Below are 19,981 nucleotides of genomic sequence, written 5' to 3'. Positions count from 1 at the left end.
AATCTAGAACTAAGGAGAAATTTCCTGACAGTTAGAATAATTAATCAGTGGAACAACTTGCCTCCAGAAGTTGTGGATCCTCCAACACTAGACGTTTTTAAGAAGAGATTGGACAACATTTGTGTGAAATGGTATAGGGACTCCTGCCTAAACGGGGTTGGACTAGAAGACCTCCAAGATTGCTTCCAGCTCTATTATTCTATTCTATTCTATTCTATTCTATTCTATTCTATTCTATTCTATTCTATTCTATTCTATTCTATTCTATTCTAAACTTGAAGGGTGGCATAAAGTGACAGGAGAAAGTGCTCAGTGGACATTGATAAAACTGCTATTTTGGAGGCAATTACTGTCTATGTGAGGCACATTAGTAAAAGCAAAAGAAAGAAAAACCCATTCTGGTTCATAGCAGATGTGTGTAGGATAATAAAGGAGAAAAAAAATCAGCATATAGCAGATTACAAATAGTGGAAATGTACTGATAGAGAGGTGTTTAAGAACCTACAGAAAGAAACCACACAAGTTATTAGTGCTACTAAAGCATAGAAAGAGGAGGAACTGGCTAACTGTATTAAAAAATGGAATAAAACCTTTTTAGGTACATTAGCGACAGAAAGAGAAAAAATTATGCAATCACGAAAATAAAAAACGCAAACAATTTTTTTGTTAAGGAAAGCCTGGCAAAAATCATCTAAACAAATATTTTTGCTCATTCTACTAAATGCCAGTAACAAAAACAGGTTGAAAGATCACACTAGTCCTAGCAGCGCAGGTTTTTTTGCAAGGTTTTTAGAGATGAAGGTGGGTGTGAGCTAGCCCACTTAAAGCTTAAGAAAGTAATGAGTCAGGATAATACTCATCCCAGAGTTCTGAGGGAACTTCTAGGTGTGCTTGCTGGACCATTAACTGATCTGTTTAACCAGTCTCTTCTAACAGGTGAAGTTCCTGAGGACTGGTGAACAGTTAATGTTGTACCCATCCACAAGATAGAGGCTAGGGAAGAAGCTAGAAACTATAGGCCTGTGAGTTTATTGTATGCAGAGGTGAAGTTAATGGAATCATTCCTGAAAAAAAAAAAGATTAATGAACATTTAAAAGTGCACAACTTGATGCACCCAAAGCAGATTCAGGGGCGGATGAGGACAGATCATATCACATTAAACTAAAAAAACTAAACCTTTTTAAATATGTCACAAATGTTTTAGATGAAACATGGTACTGTGAACATAGCCTATCTAAATTTTAGCAAAACATTGATATAGTTCCACATAATGAGCTCATTAAAAAGTTGTACAGGATAGGGCTTATCCACTAAGTGGTTTAGTGGATAAGAAGGGTTTTTTCTGCCATCAGTTTTCTGTGTTTCTATGTTAATATGTCTCGATTTGCCCAAAATACCTGTGAATGAATTTCACACATTCAAGGAAAATCATATAAAACAGATATGTAACTGTACATCCTCAAGAGAATGCCCTTATACAATAAGTCCTTATTAGCACATATTATCCTACTGAGAAGGCATGCAGAAATATATATATTCATGCTTTCATATATGTCGATCCATACCTGTTCAGTTTTCAACATGTCCAGCTGTTCCTTAAGCTTGTTTTCGCTTTGCACAAAATCCACACACATAGTCTCTCCTGTTATGTCACGCATTTGATTAAAGTTATCTAACGGTGATTCTGGTTCTGGGCTTAGTTTTTGTTGAAGTATCTCTTCCACTGGAATGCTGTGAATCAACAGCTCACTTGGTATTAATTTTCCTTCTTTTTCTCCTATTGATTTGTCAAATTTCTGATTGAAGTCAGAAATAAAGTTTCCAGATTCATTAGACTGGTCTTTGGCTAGTTCCATACTGTAATTTTTTGTTTCATGTTCAAAAGTGTTCTTATTTTCCTCCAATTTGTGACCAACTACAAATTCTAATTTTTTACATCTTGCTGAAATGTGCTCTTTATCTTGTTTTAGGCACATAACTTCTGCATTTAATTGGCAGATTTGATGATGCTTTACTTTTAACTGTTCAGAAAGATCAGAAAGTCTTAATGAAAGTTCTAAATTCTCATGATGAGCAAGCTCAAGTTTTTCCATAAGTTCTGTTGTGTCTTTTTCTATAACTTCCCCAAAATCATTTAAAACTTTTTCTCTCTTACTGTGAAAAACTGTACTTTGAGTTTCCAACCCAATAGGAAAACCTCCCTGTAAATGTTGAATCTTTTCCACCAAAGCCTGGAGTTTGGTTTTATATTCAGCTTCATTCTTGTTCTTGCTTTCTTCTAATTCCAATTTTACCTTTAAAAGAGAATTATAATTTTCTTGGAGTTCTTGGTAATCATGTTTAAAATTTATTTCAGCAAGTGAAAAAGAGTTTTTTAGTGTATCAATCACTTCCTTTTGTTTAATGTCTTGTTGTACAAGTTTTTCATTTTCAGCTATTAATGTGTCTATTCTTTTTTGTAAATCAAAATCCCCTGAACTGGAATTGTCACTAGTTAAAATCAAGTTCCCTACCACATTCTTAATTGTGCATTTATTTAATTTCTCTTGCAAAGCCTTGTTTTCACCTTCAAGTACAGTATTTTGTGCTTCAAGTAATAAATACTTTTCTTGAAGACAATGTGCTTGCTCTTTCATTTGTTTCTCAAATAATTCTGTTTTAAGTTGCACCTCCTGAATCTCCTGTTCAAGTACACATTTTTTCTTTTCTTCCTGTCTAAGAACTTCTATCTCTTTCTGGAGGTTATTTACCAGAAGCATCATTTCTTCGGAGTTAGTATTTATTGTAGGTGGATGTAAATCTTTTAGTCTTGCTATTTCTAATGTGAGTTGATTCTGATTTTTTATTAAGTTATCATTTTCAAATTGCACAGCTTCTATTTTTATGTTCATTTCATTTTGAAAATCATCTAATTGCTGTTTAGCTTGCATAGCCATATTATCTTTAAGATTTTCAATATTTATTTTGTGTTCTATTTGTAAATCATCTTTAACTTTTGATAATTCTTCTTCATGACTGAATAAAAGCTGAGTTCTCAATCTCTCTAGTTCTGCTTCTTGAGATTCTGCCATCCTATCCAAAACAGCATCCTTTTCTTTTTGCAGCATTTCAAGTTTTATTTTGTAGTTGGTAATTTCTGCATCATGTTTCATTTCTAGTTCTTCCCTGATCTCTGAAGCTGAAGCAAGTTGAGCTTTTAGATCTCCTATAGTGATTTTTAACATATCTACTTCTTGCAATTTGGATTCTTTTTCATTTATAGTCTTTTTAACTCTTTGGATCTGTTCTCTTGCAAAACTCAGTTCTTGACAAAGATCTTCCACTTGATTTTGAAGAGAAGATTTTTCCAAGGATAACAATTTAACCTGTTTGGACAATTCTTCTTTTACTTTTTCTTTTTGATAATTAGCATCCTGAAGCATCTGATTCAGTTCATTAATTGCACTATTCATTAAGTGCATTTGGTCTTCATTAGTATTATCAGAGTATAGCTTCTCTAGATCTGCTTTTTGTTGGGCAAGGAGCTTTTCAATTTCTGCTGAATGTTCTCTGATTAATTCTTGTTTCAGTTGTACAATTTGCTGGCCATGAATTTCTTCCAATTCTGCCCTAAGGTCTGCAAGTTTCCTTTGGGCTTCAAGTTCCATTTTTTCTTTAATATCATTCTCATGTTGGGTATCTTTGTGAAATCGCTTTTGCAGTTCTTCCACAGTTCCCATTAACTGTTTTATTTCATCAGAGCATTGTCTTTCTTTTTGTTTAGAAGTTATTAGTTCAAACTTCACATTATCCATCTCTTGATTTTTTTCAAAAGTCGCTTCTTTTAATTCCTCCAGAGATTTCTCAGCAATTGATAATTTTTTCAGATAAAGAAATACATTTTCTTCATGTTCTATACATTTTGCTTCCAGTTGTTCAATAGTTGTTTGTTGTTCCTGCATTTTTTTCTTTGTAGAACAATCTTCTTCATCTTTCCATTTTTCCTATAATAAAAACAGTTACCTTATTTTATTTACTTTAAATTTCTAATGTGTTGTACTTTTATATATCTCAGATTTCTTAAGTTCTGTATTACCATGAAAAGAAACTATTGATTTAGAGTTAGAAGAATACATTACAAAAAAGTCAATAAAACGAGTACAGGATTTGGATTCAAATAGTACATTAAATTCTGAAACTGGGTTTAAAAAAGAAACTGTTCTGTTTGATAATACATGTCTACTCAAATAAACTACATTATGCTTTAATATGATAATCTTATTCTTAAAATGGATTTTAAAACAATGGCTAAGTTTATATTGTGTATCTATAAGTGACAGACAATTGTACCATTTTAAACCTCTTTTAAACAATAACTATGACAAAATGTATAGCCTTAAAATACAGACCATGTCCATGATTTTATGTTGCAGAAGGGAAACCTGCACTTCAAAGTCTTCATTTTTCTTCTGATAGTTTCTCAACAGCTGCTCTTGTTCTTCAAGCTGTTGCTGATAGGCAAATATCTGTTGCCTAGCTTGTAATAAGTCAGTAGCTGTACTGCTGTGACTAGTGTTCCTTAAAGTTTCACTTGCCTGCAACTTATGAATAGAACAGTGTATTAAGAGGCATTGTTTGAAAAAGTGGCTTCCAAATTAAGCATTCTCAGTAACATATTTTTATTTCTCTCGCACAAAGGCATATATTTTGCATTTTAAACAGAGGAAGCATTCTTAAAAGATATCATAAAGAGCAAGATATTAGCAATCCCATTAGTCCCTTTTCCTTCTGAATTTTTATAACTTCTCTAATACAATCAACCATATATTTTGGAATTACAAAAGATAAAGAAACTTCATTCAGGAAACCTACGATTAGTTGATACAGAAAAAAACTGGCTACACTTTCAGATATGTGCATGCAATAAAACAAGGGTCCCCAAGCCCTGGATCCCAATCCACTAATGGGCCACAGCCTGTTTGGAACTGGGCCATGTGAATGGATGGCTGGTGCACAGGTGCATGTGTGCAGCTTAACTTATATGAGCAACGAGCTGGCATGCATATGCACAACTCGACTTGTATGAGCGTCAGGTTGGCACACACGAGCGCAGCTTGATTTGTGTGAGTGGTGGGCTAGCACATATGCACATGTGCTCACATTGGCCCACCACTTGCACAGGCCAGTTCCCTTCTCTCCCCCCCCCCCCACTGGGCTGCCAAGCCAGAAAGGTTGGGGACTGCTGCAATAGAATGTTGATAATATAATTAGTTTAAAAAAACATATTGATTAATCAATTATGGTCACAGACCAGCATTATAAATAAAAGCATTAAAAACAACAACAATGTATCTAAACATAGATATCTAATACCAAGCCTATTAAAAAATATTTCCAAGACATTTTCAAATTAATGTAATATGGTTTCCCCCAAAGCAGCTGACTTATCTTAGAAAAATATGTTTCTAATATTTTCAGCAAGCTATCTTACATTTATGAATCTACTTAAAAAAATAACTTAGTTCCTTTGATATAAATAACTAGCATTTAGCATTAATTTCTGATACTTTCTTTCCCTTCACTGGATATAGAAATGTGTATGTCCCTTTTTAGTCAGGAGAACACAGAATTCTTCCTAATGGCTCAATACAATATAGACAGTGAGATGCTCCTAACTGATCTGAATAAACAAATAGCTTTTGATGGGAACCTTGCTGAGTTTGATTCGCTGTCCCCACACTGGAAATATGTTTACTTAGTTCCTCCTTGCATTTCACAAGACTTTGAAAACCATATAAATTTAATAAATAAATAAATATAAATTTAATAAATAAATAAATATTGTTCAAGCTTGTTTTGCCAAATTAGGAGAGATTATCTTTTTTCTTATTACTTTTTGAAGTGTTTGATGTTTCCTGATTTATTGTATACTGACCAGATTCAATGTAGTGATTTATAACTAAAACAAATCCTGAACACAGTCTTATCCATTCTTTTCCACCTCAAGCTGTTAAATAAAAGCCCAGTTTGATCAACTTGCACTTCCATTTTATCAAAATAGCCAAACCACTGTTTGTGAACTCTCTAAGTCAGCACTGTTTTTAGCTCATAATTCTAATTTGAAAGGCTCCCTTAAAGTAAAATTTTGGAATTTGGATAGAATGAATGGGCCATTATTCATAAGTATCATTTGCAAAGTCAAAGTTTAATATGAATCCAGTCACTGAACAATATATAAAATCAGAATTAATCCATTACCTCAAAAATGGGTCTGCCTAATGGGAAAGAATAGAAGACGATAGAAACATATATATTTTTCCTTCAATAACTGGAATGATTTAAGAATTTTTTTTTAATTTTAATACAATATTATCAGTACTTACATGCTGAAATTGAATTTGCAGTTTTTGACTTTGTTCTGTCAGTTCCAAAAATTCCCTCATAGTTTCATCTTTTTCCATCCTGGCTTGCTGCAGATTAGCAGTGAGTTGGGTTATAATGTTGTCTCTTTTTTTGATAGCAGTTTCAAATTCCTGCAGCTAGAGAAAGTTATGTTAAATATTAATACCATTTAAAAGGAACTTTATATCAGGTCAGATGAGTCTTGGATGCATACAAATATGTCCAGAAAACACAAAAATTAAACATTTTTAGTATAAAGACATCACAGTATATTCTCTATAATGTAACATTATCAATGGGGAATAGGGCTTGCTGACTTTCTCCTTGATGGTTGTTGATTAGGGTTTCATCAAAGAGAAAGCCACATAACTACAAAAACTATCAGGGCAAGCTAATATAAATAAACAACCAGCAAATCTCATTGGTACCATATAATTTATCTAGCCTGGCAATGAAATATTTGCAAGAAAACAAAGCTCTGAGAGTGCTAAGAATTCTATAGTACAATGCTGAGCTACATATATTCTCTTTTATATGTATAACAGAATATTGATTTCCTTGCTAATGATATTATTTTTACCAATTAATACTTTAAAATACTAATATAAATACAAGTGTTTGTCTCGGTATAATTCTAATATTAGTAGCTTATGAACACTTTTTTACATTTCTAAAAAAATTTCCAAGAACTGATTTTCAGCACAAGCCCCAAATAATTTTTTAATGTTTGTAAAAGAATATGGGACTGCTTATAGTTATACTTTTTATACTCTCTTGAATAGATCTAAAAAACTTCAATCATCAAACAATTAGCAATCATTCAAATATCATGCTCCAGAAAGATAAAACAAAAGGACAAATGGGGACAACGTTAAAGAAGAAACTGAATCCAATGAAAATTACTCTGTTGGATTGAAATAAATATTGCGACATATGCAAGACATATTTTATCAGTGAAAGAAACTGTTTTTCCAACAATCAATCCAATGCAGTTTTAAGTTGGAAGATGCCTTAGTTTCTCTTTCAGAGCTTTAAATGAGCAAAAAATGAGCTAAACGTTGAAAAAGCAAGCATAAATAAAATATTTCCTTCCATCAATTGTAGCAGATGGCATAGGATAATGTAAATGGTGACAGAGAAATAAGGAAATGGTTTTGCAATATTAGACTACAAACTGGAATCTCTACTTAACCTCATTTTCACTTTGAACATGTTCAATTTTCTCACTAAAAAAGCTAGAAAAAATGCTAAATTAAGAAAATCAAGAAAGTTGTATTGTATAAGTATGCAAAACTAGAAAAGAGATTAGAGTTCTTTTTAAGAAATAGATTCCTGCATTTTTAAATCAAGCCAATAAATCATTTTAAAAAAGTTTTTACCCTTAAACATTCTCTACATTTAGCAAACATCATAACATATTATACATTTCTAACTCATAACAATCAATTATACTCTTAGTTCTCTATACCTGCACTTTAGTATATTATGGTATTTAGTTTCAGTTATCCAAATTATACTGAAACTATTTTCAGGCCTTCTTTGATGAATATAATAAAACATAATTGTGATACTAATTGGGCAAACAAAAAGCAAGATATCAAAAGATTATATAGCAAGAGATACAGACAGTCCTCAACATATGATTGTAATTGAGCCACACTTTTGGTCATAACCCTGTCACAGTTGTAAAGTGGGTCATTTACGTGACCACATCCAATTTTATTATCTTTTTTTGTGGAAGACATTAAACAAACCCAATTTGTTAAGCAAACTGTTGTTCACTCTGGGAAAGGTTTTGCAAGAAACTGGAAATAATTGCTGGTTTCTGGCAAAAATGTCATAAATCACAGTCAACTGCAAGATGCTGCAAACAACCATAAATATGCCAAGAGCCAAAAATATAATCACATGACCCAGGGGGCATAGACATTGAAACTTTGAATCCGGATTGTAAGTCCCATTTTAGGGGTTCATCATAACTTTGAACTTAGCTTAGTGACTGGTCATAAGTTGAGGACTACTTGTAATGGAAAGATGAGAAAAGAAAAGCACTGTAATTACATCCTGGTTTTTTAAAATTCATATGCCCAAAACTTCAGTAAATACTTTCTCTTGCAAATACCATATGAAATTAACACAATGATTTTAAAATGTTAATATGTTTAATGTTTAATATTAAGACTTATAAAAATCTTGTAAAGGAAGTTGTTTTTCATTGAGTGTTTATCTTTCATTAAAAAAACAGATATACTGCAACCTAGAATAACAATGTTACATTATAAATTTAGTAAAATACAAACATCTAAGGTGGGATAAAATGCACTCTGAAAAACTCCAAGTTTTTCTGTTACTAGAAATTACTATTAAGAGTTTGTAACTTTCTATAAAGAGAGCAAATTTAGTATAAGTTACTCATAAAGTAATAAAGTTGGGATAGAAATCAATCAATCAATAAATAAATAAATAAATAAATGTTATATCATTCCAGATGAAATAATTTAAAGATAAAGGTAAAAAACATAACTGCTTCAACAAATCATAATAAGTATCTATGACTATTACTAATTATTCATACATGATATAACATACATTTTGGATGGCCTGGGACCCCTTATAACCTCATTATGGAACACTTCTTTGCTTTTAAGGATTTTATGCTGTGTATATCACATATCATATATTACATTTCATTCTTTTATCAGAGAATACTTATATTTTCTGGAATAATATTTTGAACGACAATGAAGGATAGAATAGGGGTACAGAGAATCCAATTGTTTTACAAAAATAAGACAACTCAGATTCTGACAAAACCCTGGCATACTTAAAACAATTTAGGCATAAAAATAAATATTCACAAGTAGGCTATCACAAAAAATTACTTCAGCATCTTCCACAGTTCAGATCTTATTCTAATTTAATTTCTGATCAGAGTGTTTCTTTTATCTTTTATAAAGAGCCCATGTGGTGCAATGGTTAGAAAGCAGTATTGCAGGCTAACTCTGACCATAGCCTGGAGTTTGATCCTCATGGGGCTCGAGGTTGACTCATCCTTCCAAGACTGATAAAACGAGGACCCAGATTGTTGGAAGCAATATGCTGAGATTGTAGACCTGCCAGAGAGTGCTGTAAAGCACTACAGAGTGATATGTAAGTCTAAGTGCTATTGCTATTGCTATCTGTCTGTTCACAAATGCTCTGGGTCACAAAACAAAGCACCACAAAAGTCTACATCATTCCATAAGTGTATAATGGCTAACAGTAAACATAGATCTTATAGGTGCATTTTCTGAAATCTTCCTGTAATTATTGTATCTATCATAATTTGAATAATAAAGGCAAAAGATATAATCTTTATATAAGAGGAGAGAAACCAGATATAGTATGAAAAATGGGATAAAGTTGTCTACTTTGAAATGCTATTTTCCATCACTATTTCATCAATAATCCAAAAGGACGATAAAGAATGTATACACATACTAAATATGCACAATAGCAGTGTAATGTGCACAGAATATTATATGTATACATTTTTATGGTGCAGACATTATTTAATTTATACTGTATACAACCCATCTCACTATCCAAAATGATTCCTTAGTGTTCTCCTAAGAACTAATCCAGAAATGTAATTGATTAGCATAGATTTACATATTATCCAGGTTCCAAGACATGGATAAATTTTATTGCACCATTACGTTATCAACCACCTTCTTGATTTATAAAAGGAACGCTAATTTCACTGCCCTTTCTCTAAAAAACTAGGGAATATTCTAAAAAAAAATTAACCCTATTATTTTTTATAGAATTAAAGTCAAAACTCATTAAGAACTGAATCAAAAAATGTGGAAGCTGAAGCAGTTATACCAATACTTTTAATATTAGTATCAGTAAATGAAACAAAAAAATGAACATTTTTAGAACTCAGATTGTACCAAGCATGCAGAAAGCAACATAAGGTAATTATACCTGTTGCAATCCATCTGTACCATACGCTGCCCTCATTTCTTCTAGCTCTTTATTTAGCTCTTCAATCTCTTGCTGCTTTCCAGCCAATTCATTCTTCATCATCTGCAGTTCTGTTATAGTATTCTGCACCTCATGATCAGTATACTTCTCTCCAAATTCCAATTCTTCTTCCTAAACCAATTCAAGGTTCTTAAACCCAGCATGGTACAATATTGTTTTAAAGTGAAGATATGTAAAATATTTATTTTTTTGCAAAATGAGACAGTACTTTACAGCAGTGATTCCCAACCTTTTGGGCACCAGGGACCGGTTCCGTGGAGAGAGGTTTTTGCACAGCCTGGAGGGGTGTGTGGTTTTGTGTGCTGCGGCATCCCATGGAGCTTCGACTGTTTGTGTAGCCTGGTTTTTGGCATGCCGCAACCCACTGCCAATCCACATACCGGGGGTGGGGGACTCCTGCTTTAGAGCATTGCTATGGAAACTAACTTTATTAGTATAGCTTGCTGTGCAAGAGCAACAACATTATATTAATCCAAATTAAATTTTAAAATTTGTCTTCTCAATAGTGTAAAAATGCAACAGAAGGATAGAGCACATAAGTTAGAAATTGTTATGGCATGCAAGTAGAAGAACTGCAGTTAATAGTCTTAATTCATTTCTCAAAGCAAATCATTTAGTGTTTTAGTATTAACTGCCATGAATTAATGTAAATACTGTACCCTAATAAAGTCAGAAGGTACATCAGTTCTTGTCAAAAAATTGCCACCATTTATCTGCATGAGAAAAATGTCTATATAGGTTACACTTTAAAATACAACTTAGAATGTAATTGATGTCTACTTGGAAATAACTACCTATCCTCTAGTAAGTATACAGTAGTCTCATTTTTACTCCTGATTAATTATACCTCCATTTTACTTAATCAACACAAGGAAATACTCGTCAGTAAAGTTAAATGACAAGGTCATTTCTTGAAATATCTTTCTCCAACAAAGGCTTGAAGGATGAAAAAAATGTGTTTAAAGGATTTCATTAAAAAATTAATTTTTGCAGAATCAGGTTCTTTTTCCTAATGCAGAATTATGTACAAAGGCTTGATAAAGATATCGTGGATAATTTATGTATTTTTAAGAAGAAAATACTTCAAGGTTTCCATTGCAATGTTAGCACAAAATGTATTTCCACCAAAAAGTAATACAAATCTAATACAGTTTCTCATCTAATTTGGGGGAACTAGAAGGAAGAGTTATAGAGGTGGAACCATCTAAGCAATACTGACAAATCCTCACAAAGCTAAATTAGGTCAGACCCAATTAGTAATACAACTGAGAGGGGGGGAAACATGGAAGAAATCATTATAAGCCACTTCCATACCGCTGCCAAAAAACTACATAGAACACATTCAGGTGATCACTAGCAAGTGAACTTAACTTGAGGGTAAACTTACTGGGCATCATTCTAAGACCCAAATGGAGGAAAACAGAAGTGACAATTATAAGTAACTTATATTTTTGAAAATACATCATAGATTCTGTTATTCCAAACATACCCAGTATAACAGCTGATACAAAACTCCCAAGATTTTCAAAAACTTGAATTCTGAATTGAGGAATAGAATTTTATTTGTTGTGTTGGTAACTAAAACCTTACCTAAGACACTGAAAAACAGAACTCAAGTAAATTGAAATATTAGATATTTCAGTTAAATACTGAAGGTTAAATACTAAATGTCCGATATGAATAAATTGTTAATACAAACATATCAGAAACAACTTATCCCTCTCACAATTTATCCCTGTCTTTTTGGATCATCTTATAGCTTCAGGGCCTTACATTCCAAGTTATTGCTGTGCTTATTCAAATATTTATGCAAAATGAAGCACAACAAAAAACATGAGTTATCGAATATTTGACAATGCTGTATTAAATCATACACTTCAATGTACAAATTTTCTGAAGTAACCTTTAAGCAGTAGCCCTGCTTGCCTATGGGGGAAAGGACAGACGTGTCAAATCCTTGTTCTCACCATGATCCCACCATCTTGTTTGAGCAGTTATGGATACAAATAGAACTCTATGAAGTCCATTAAATAATTTGACAGAGGATGCAAAAGATGTACTCAACAACAACTTGTATGGATGAGTTTCTCCACACAGTCTTTGTGCCTTGCATGAGAAATAGTCCTATGGGTGAAGGAACCAATATGAGTTGGACAATGGCACAGAATATGGAAAAGTTTGGGTTTCACTACAGCTCTGTAACCTGTATTCAGTCAGCCACGACTGTCAATAATAATCTATCAATCTAGATCACTGGTGTCAAATTCGCCACGTCACGTGATGTGTCACGTGATTATTATTATTTTTTTGCATTGCCGGAGCTGCGATGGCCGCAGCCTCCGCATGATGCAACCGGCCTGCGGGCTGGCAGTTTGACACCCCTGATCTAGATAGTAAGTAGAGCTCATTAGGGAAATTCAAGAAATTCAAGAAATTCAAACTCTAAAGAACCAATAAGGAATATGAAAATTTATATAGACTTAATTTTTCCTTTGTACTTTGTTTTCATGGAAAGATAAGAACAGGTTTATCCCAGCTGACTTAGAGGTAAGTAAGTAAAGTCCTAAGTTTCAGTGATGTAGAAGCTGGAGAATCAAGAATGATATAACTATCTAAAGAGCAATGGAGTTAAAAGCAAAGTAATGTTTTGGATCTGCCTTTGTTTCATTTTATTATATTGTGATTTATTCCCTTCTGCTCTGTCCTATATGAATATTCCTTAGTGGAGAAGCAATTAGTTTAGAAAAACTTTTTCAAGCTAATTATTCAACTCTTTTTGTTTTTTGTCCTTTGTGGATTCTGTTGGTTCCTTAATTTCAATTTCAATTAAACAAGGGTTGGATTTCTTTGCTGAATCAATCCATTCTGAAAGGTTTTTAACTTTATACACTTCCTGCTAGGCTGAGCTACTGAGAAATGTCAAAGGAGACTTATCCATACATTAAACCACCGCAAAGAAGTACTAAAGAGGGTGTTGGCAGCATACTTAATAAGCTGCTCATAAATGTATGGGAGAGTGTAGCAAGAGAATTGTAAATGGAGGTACCAAGAGGACCAGTCTATCACATCCCTTCTCATTACAATGTTCCAATGCTTTTATATATGCATTATAAAAATTATATATCGTTATATGCTTAATGTATTTATGCTCAAACAGTAAAAGACACATTCATACCTAGTACAATTAGAGTATATGTATATAATAAAATAAAATTTCTACAGGCATATAACTATATCTTTATGTGCATTTATGCATGTGGATATATATGTAGTGTATGTGTATTGTATACAGACATATTTACACATCAGAAAATAGTCCAATAATATTTGATAATTATTGATAAATCCACTTTTGCAAAGCTATAGCATTTTATTTAGTCATAATATTTCTCCTAAAATTATTTTTACGAATACTTATTTAGATGTGTATTGTAGATCATCTTTCACTATGCTGATTTTATAAAATGGTTCACATAAAATAAACTGACATAATAAAAATAGAGCATAAATAATTTAAAGCAGCATTTATAAACTATGCTTTTTTTAAGCAACATATAAGACATCACATCTTACCTCTGAGCTGTAATCATCTGCTGGAGTAGAAATCTCACTTTCTAGCTAAAACAGAAATAAAAATACATGATTTTTTTATAGTATTCTAACATAGGAAGATAATGAAAATCTTCAGTATCTTGAACAACAGTTGCTAGGCAGCATCTCTTATTGCTAAGACTGCTTAAAATTAACACACATTTTTAAAAGGTGCTTATATTGGAAAAATGAAGCAAAATGTAATGACTTGAATAATAAGGCTTGAATAATAAACAAAGATTACTCTTGGCAATTGGTAATTTGAATCTCTCTTGATATTTCTTTCCTGGAATTAAATTGCAAGAAACCTTTTGGAGCCTATAATCAAGTTGAAACTTGTCTTTGGGCTTTAGGAATCATTTTACCTTACTGACTTTGGGCATATTTGAATCTTGGTACAAATCTTAAGTATAAACTAACATTACAGAGAATTCAGTTCACAATGGGGACATTCCTTAAAGCTGACTGTGATACTACATACAATTGCAGGTGGAAAAAAATTCTATTATTACAGCCAAACTCAATAAAAGTAGTTTTAGCTTTTCTGTGAAATTGATTTCCTGGTCTAGTTTATCTAGTGAGACTAAAAGTTGGGCCAGAACATGTGTTGTGCTTGATATAAACTGCTCAGATTTGTTCAGCAGTTTGATGGTCTTCAAATCCAATAAAATAAATATTAAAGCCTGGTCCTTCTTGGTCTCTTGCTAATTTTGATGCCATCAATCATGGTATCCTTCTGGACCAGCACAGGGGATTGGGAATGAGAGCATGGTCTTGATGAAGTTCTCTTTCTGCCTTTAGTGCTGGTTCCAGTTAAGTTAGTATAAGTGGGAGAACAGAGACCTCTTTCTTCTGGGTTCTTCAATCTCCTTGCTGTAATATTTACATTAATATTTACATGATGCCATTCGGAAAGGTCATCATCCAGCAGCATGAAGTTAGGTGATATCAATATGCTGACAATATCCAGTTACATATCTCAGCTCTAAGCCAACCAAGTGATGCTGTCAAGGTTCAATTTCAATATTTAGAGGCTAGGAGTTTGGGTGCAAACAGATTTACTGTATGCTCAACCCTTGACAGAACAAATGGCTGTGAATTTGGGGAGCATTCAGTTCCAGAGATCTTTCACAGTTGTATATAGGGTTATGCTATCCCAGATAAAAGTGGTATGTAATTTTGAAATCCCTATAGATCTGTGGTTCCACAAACCATCTTGTGTGATAAGTGCACTCATTTATGAATTGGGGGCTCTATTCACAGTCAGTGGCATTCTAGTTATGCTTGATCTGGATTATTACAATGTGCTTTACATGTTGCTATCCTTGAAAGTCATTTAGAAACTACAACTGAATGTGTAGTTGTTCAGTAGAATGTGTAAAAAATTGTGGCAGCATGAGTTATAGGTGTACATGTGCACTCTTATGTAACACTGCAAATATGTAAGTCCACTGATTGCCAATGGAGGTCAAGGTACAATTCAAGGTGTAAGATAAGATAAGATAAGATAAGATAAGATAAGATAAGATAAGATAAGATAAGATAACCTTTATTGTCATTTTTTTTTTACTGTGGGCACAACGGCACACATCAAAAATGAGATTTAGTTGCCTGCTCTCAAAGTGAAACACATACATGACACACACATATATAGACCCACACCCCTATATATACATAACAAATAAATATTAAATATTGTCCATCTTGAATATATAACGGAAGGAGGAAGCTTGAGAGTTCACAAAGTTAATGCTGTACGGAATGAAACTATGGCTGAATCTGGATGTTCTGCTTCGGATATCACAAAGTCTGATAATTTTCAGGATTATCATGGTTCAGTTATCTCTTCCTATCCAATATGACCCAACAGGATTAGTATGCTCTGGATTCTATAAAAAGCCATGCCTTTTCTGTTGCAACACCAGTCCTCTGGAATTGCCTTCCCTTCCTCAAATATGGTCTGTCCCAGCCCTGTCAGCCTGAAGATCTGTGTCTTCCTCAGGAACTGGTTCAATTATAACTACAGGTAGTTCTCCACAACTGTTCATTTAGTGATCATTTGAAGTTACAACTTCACTGAAAATAATATATGATCATTTTCCACACTTACAACTGTTGCAGCAACCTCATAATCATGTGATCAAAATCCAGGTGCTTGGGAACTGGCTCATATTTATGATGGTTGCAGTGTCTCAGTGATCACCTTTTGCAACCTTCTGATAAGTAAAGTTAACAACCATGTTACTAACTTAACTATAGCGATTCACTTAACTGTGGCAGGAAGGTTGTATAATGGGGCAAACTCACTTAACAAATGTCTCACTTAGAAACAGAAATTGTGGGCTCAACTGTGGTCGTACGTCAAGGAGTACCTGTATACTCGTATTTAATGCTTTTAACTTTTGTTAGCTATCTAAAGGCTTCTGGCAAGTGGGCAGCTGGATGGATGGATGGATGGATGGGATGGGATGGGATGGGATGGGATGGGATGGGATGGGATGGGATGGGAGGGAGGGAGGGAGGGAAGGAGGAAGGAAATGAACTTTAGCTAGAGTAGTATATGCTAGTAATATTCTGTGGGAGTACATATCTTGTGAATTTATAACTTAATTAGATAGGCAACATTTTAAAATTTCACTTATATTTCTCCATATTTGTAAAGTGTTTGTAATTGTTTAAAAAAATAAACAAAGGATAAATTTATATTAGTCAAAATCTGTACATCATAAAGAAGTTGTTCTCTAAAATTACTATTTATAAACTGACAAATACTAACAAGGTTGAGAGTATTTTCACATTTATAGATAGAAACATCTGATTATTTTTATTATTATTACTATTGTATTTTTGTGTCATGTACTAATTTGATCTGTGAGGACCCACAGAGGATTTCCAACAGACATACAGGTAGTTCTTGTCTAACATCTATTTGTTCAGCCAATGCTTGAAGTTAGGATAGAGCTGAAGGGACTTACAACTGATCCTCAAAGTTCCTAATTGGGCCGTTCTTTTGCACACTAGTGAAAGCTCGGTATGTGAAAAAAGGCAACCATCTTTTAGATTGAGCTTCTTTTATGAAAGAAAGCCCTGGGTCCCATGTGAACAGAAGCCCTGGGCAGGGTGTGAAACAAGTCCTAGCTATACCAGTATGAAAGAAGGCAGCATGAAAAAATGTCCTGGCAGGTGTGTAGTGCGATGGTGGCAGTATAGCTGGGCAGCTGGATAGGCAAGCATCTAAAAGGACAGAGATGGAGTTAGATAGATAGGTGGGGAAAGTTCAAGAATATTATTTTACTGAGGCTCAGTGCTGGAACAGACCAAGAAGGAATAGCTTGGTGAGGGTGGATCCCCATCTAATAATCAATGGGATTCCCTTAATAATAGCAATGGAGACTGCAGGGGTTGCTAATGTAAGTAGTAGTAGTAATGTAAATACTACCAGTGTTTAGAAATTCCAGTTACAATTATCATAATTTGCATGCATTACATTGCAATAAAACCAACTATTAACTCAATATTTACAGATTGTCAATAACCAGTAATATTTCCAATAAACATCAATGTAGAATATTATTTTGTGAAATCCTTTTAAAATACCACAAATTCAATAAATTCTACATAGATTTATTATTTTTAACAATATTTATAATCTGTCTCAATTCTGTCAGACTCTGCGCTATAGCCTCTTATGGTACTGTTTTGAGCTATTAATATTATGGCCCTTGTAAAATATAGTGGTTACTAATAGCACTACACGAGAAAATTACTTGCTCTTACTTTTGAAACGAAAATGTTTGAGAATGTTTACAACATTTAATTTACTACACCATCTATCAATAAATAGGCTCAAAGTCTAACTCTAGTTTTTTTTGTTTTTTTTAAAAAATCTCAAAGTCTGAAACACTTACATCTGTGGTATATGTTTGATTATCCTTGATCATTTCATCAGTGTGCAAATTTCTCACTTTAACAGATTCAGATGTAGCAGCTGCTCCTTTTTGAAAGTTATGTGGGGATGCTTCTTCTGTTTGCAATTGGTTAATATCCAAACCTTCTTGTATCAATTCTTTATCTTTGACTTTTGATATCTTTTTCTTCTTTTGCTTCTTAAATGCATGCTGCCCATCAGAGTATGCTTTGCGTTGTCTAAACTGTGCAAGCTGAACATAAAAGAAAATCCTGTTAGACATGGGCATTTTACAGCCTGTGGGCCACATCCCGCCCTTTAACTGTCCCTGTCTGGCCAAGGCGGCAGTGGCAGGATGGCAGAAGGATGGCAGCAGTGGCATGGAGGTAGCAGCCCTCCACAACAGTCCCAGTTCGGCTCTTTGGGAAAATTGCCAGCCCTTATGTTTGAGTAAAAGATTTCTAATATATTATATATGAAAGTATTTTTTAAAATGCATGGTGTTCTACATAAACTTGCAATGTAATTGTAGGTTAATACAGACTAAAGGTCAATTCTCGCTTAATTTATATACAAAATGTGAAAATAGCATCAGAAGAAGTTGTAGTCCAATAAGAGAATCAGCATATATCTTTAAATCTTCAAAGTAGTCAGTAATTGCTTAGAAATAATTCAAAATAAATTCAAAGTTAAAAACTGATAATACTGTATTGTTGTCAATTTTTATTTCCCTTCCAGCCAGAAACAAATATATGATACAAAAGAACAATGAATCTGAAACCTTAAAACTTTAAACAATCCTAATCTGACTTTATTCTTACGAATGTCAACATTTTTTAAATATATATCAAATATATATACCGTAAACAGAAGCAGACATCCTTACTATTTGTGAGTTAAAAAATATAAATGTATCCTGCCATTTGAATAAACAAAAAAACAGTCCAGAAAGAATTTGCAGAAAACAGAAAGTATTTGCAAATCAGGCACAAGCTGATTTGCGTTATGTCTCTGAAATAAAATAATTTTTGCAATCTCCTTCCCTAGAGTACTGATAATCCAGCATTTGGCTTCTCTCCCATTCACAGGAGGATCTTGAGATTTGTAGAACAAAAATATTCACCTATATATTTAGCCCTTGCTTCCTATTAGTTTTATTTGCCTATTAGATTACCCAATTAACTAATTTATTTATTAGGTTTTTATGCCACCCATCTCCTCTGTAAGGTGACCCTGGTCAGTTTAGCAATTTCTAATTTTAAAATAGCAACATTTATTTAATGAAATCTTATGAAAGCTGAAGTATTTCCTGGGGGAAGGGAGAGAGGAAGAAAGACAGGAGAAATTTCCTTAGCATTCTTTCCAGTGACTCCATTCAGCTACCTCCATCAAGCTTAGGGTAAACAACAGTAAACACAAGAGACGTACTTTCATAGCAAAAGACTCTTTCTATTCTCTGAAACTATTGTTATCATAGACATTTAACATCAGCATAAGCAAAAGCCTGCAAATCTACTCATCTTAATCTTATTAATTACAATTGCAGAGACATTTTTTGTTATATCAGATATATTTATTAATTACAATCAATAAATGGATACTTATCTTTATGTGACTGATTCTCAAGGTCAAACAATCTGATTTTTAAATGACTAAATAAATGAATTTAAATTTTAAATGAAGACTTGGTTGCATATTTAAAATATCTACTATAACTCAATTAAATTCTAATTAAAGGTAGAATTTGACTTTTTAAAATGTTAATAACAAAAGAATGGAAAAATATGACTATTACAGATAGTCCTTAATTAGCAACCATTCATTTAGTGACGGCTCAAAATGAAAACAGCATTGAAAAAAGTGACATGGCCGTTTGATACGATTGGCCCTTTCCAGGGTGATTTGCGGAACCGGTGATGTACGATAGTCAGGCTGACTATCGGGCCTCGCATGCGGCTTAAGAAGACACGGACAACATCTTTCTTTGGTGAGGTGTGTAGAAGCAGGAGCGAAAAGACCCCTTGAGTTCTTACGCACCTACTTTTATTCGAGTATAGCAGGTATGGGAGTGG

The 19,981-nt window shown here is 33.3% G+C and overlaps 1 protein-coding gene across 1 annotated transcript in view; it reads right to left on the bottom strand.

Annotated features, from left to right (window-relative positions):
* Positions 1–19,981, bottom strand: part of AKAP9 (A-kinase anchoring protein 9) — a 108,026-nt gene that overhangs the window by 71,560 nt on the left and 16,485 nt on the right. The window contains exons 2-8 of the mRNA XM_029284015.1: positions 17,911–18,162; positions 13,985–14,029; positions 11,071–11,124; positions 10,352–10,522; positions 6,364–6,519; positions 4,390–4,581; positions 1,567–3,984 (exon numbers count right to left, since the gene is read on the bottom strand). Of these exons, the coding sequence (XP_029139848.1) occupies positions 1,567–3,984; positions 4,390–4,581; positions 6,364–6,519; positions 10,352–10,522; positions 11,071–11,124; positions 13,985–14,029; positions 17,911–18,162 (3,288 nt within the window). The remainder of the gene's footprint in view (positions 1–1,566; positions 3,985–4,389; positions 4,582–6,363; positions 6,520–10,351; positions 10,523–11,070; positions 11,125–13,984; positions 14,030–17,910; positions 18,163–19,981) is intronic.

The sequence above is a fragment of the Protobothrops mucrosquamatus genome, unplaced genomic scaffold (genome assembly GCF_001527695.2).
Source record: "Protobothrops mucrosquamatus isolate PMUCROS unplaced genomic scaffold, P.Mucros_1.0 scaffold332, whole genome shotgun sequence".
In the NCBI taxonomy this organism is placed as follows: Eukaryota; Metazoa; Chordata; class Lepidosauria; order Squamata; family Viperidae; genus Protobothrops; species Protobothrops mucrosquamatus.
Note: the sequence above shows the minus strand (reverse complement) of the source record. Positions and strands in the feature narration are given on the sequence as shown.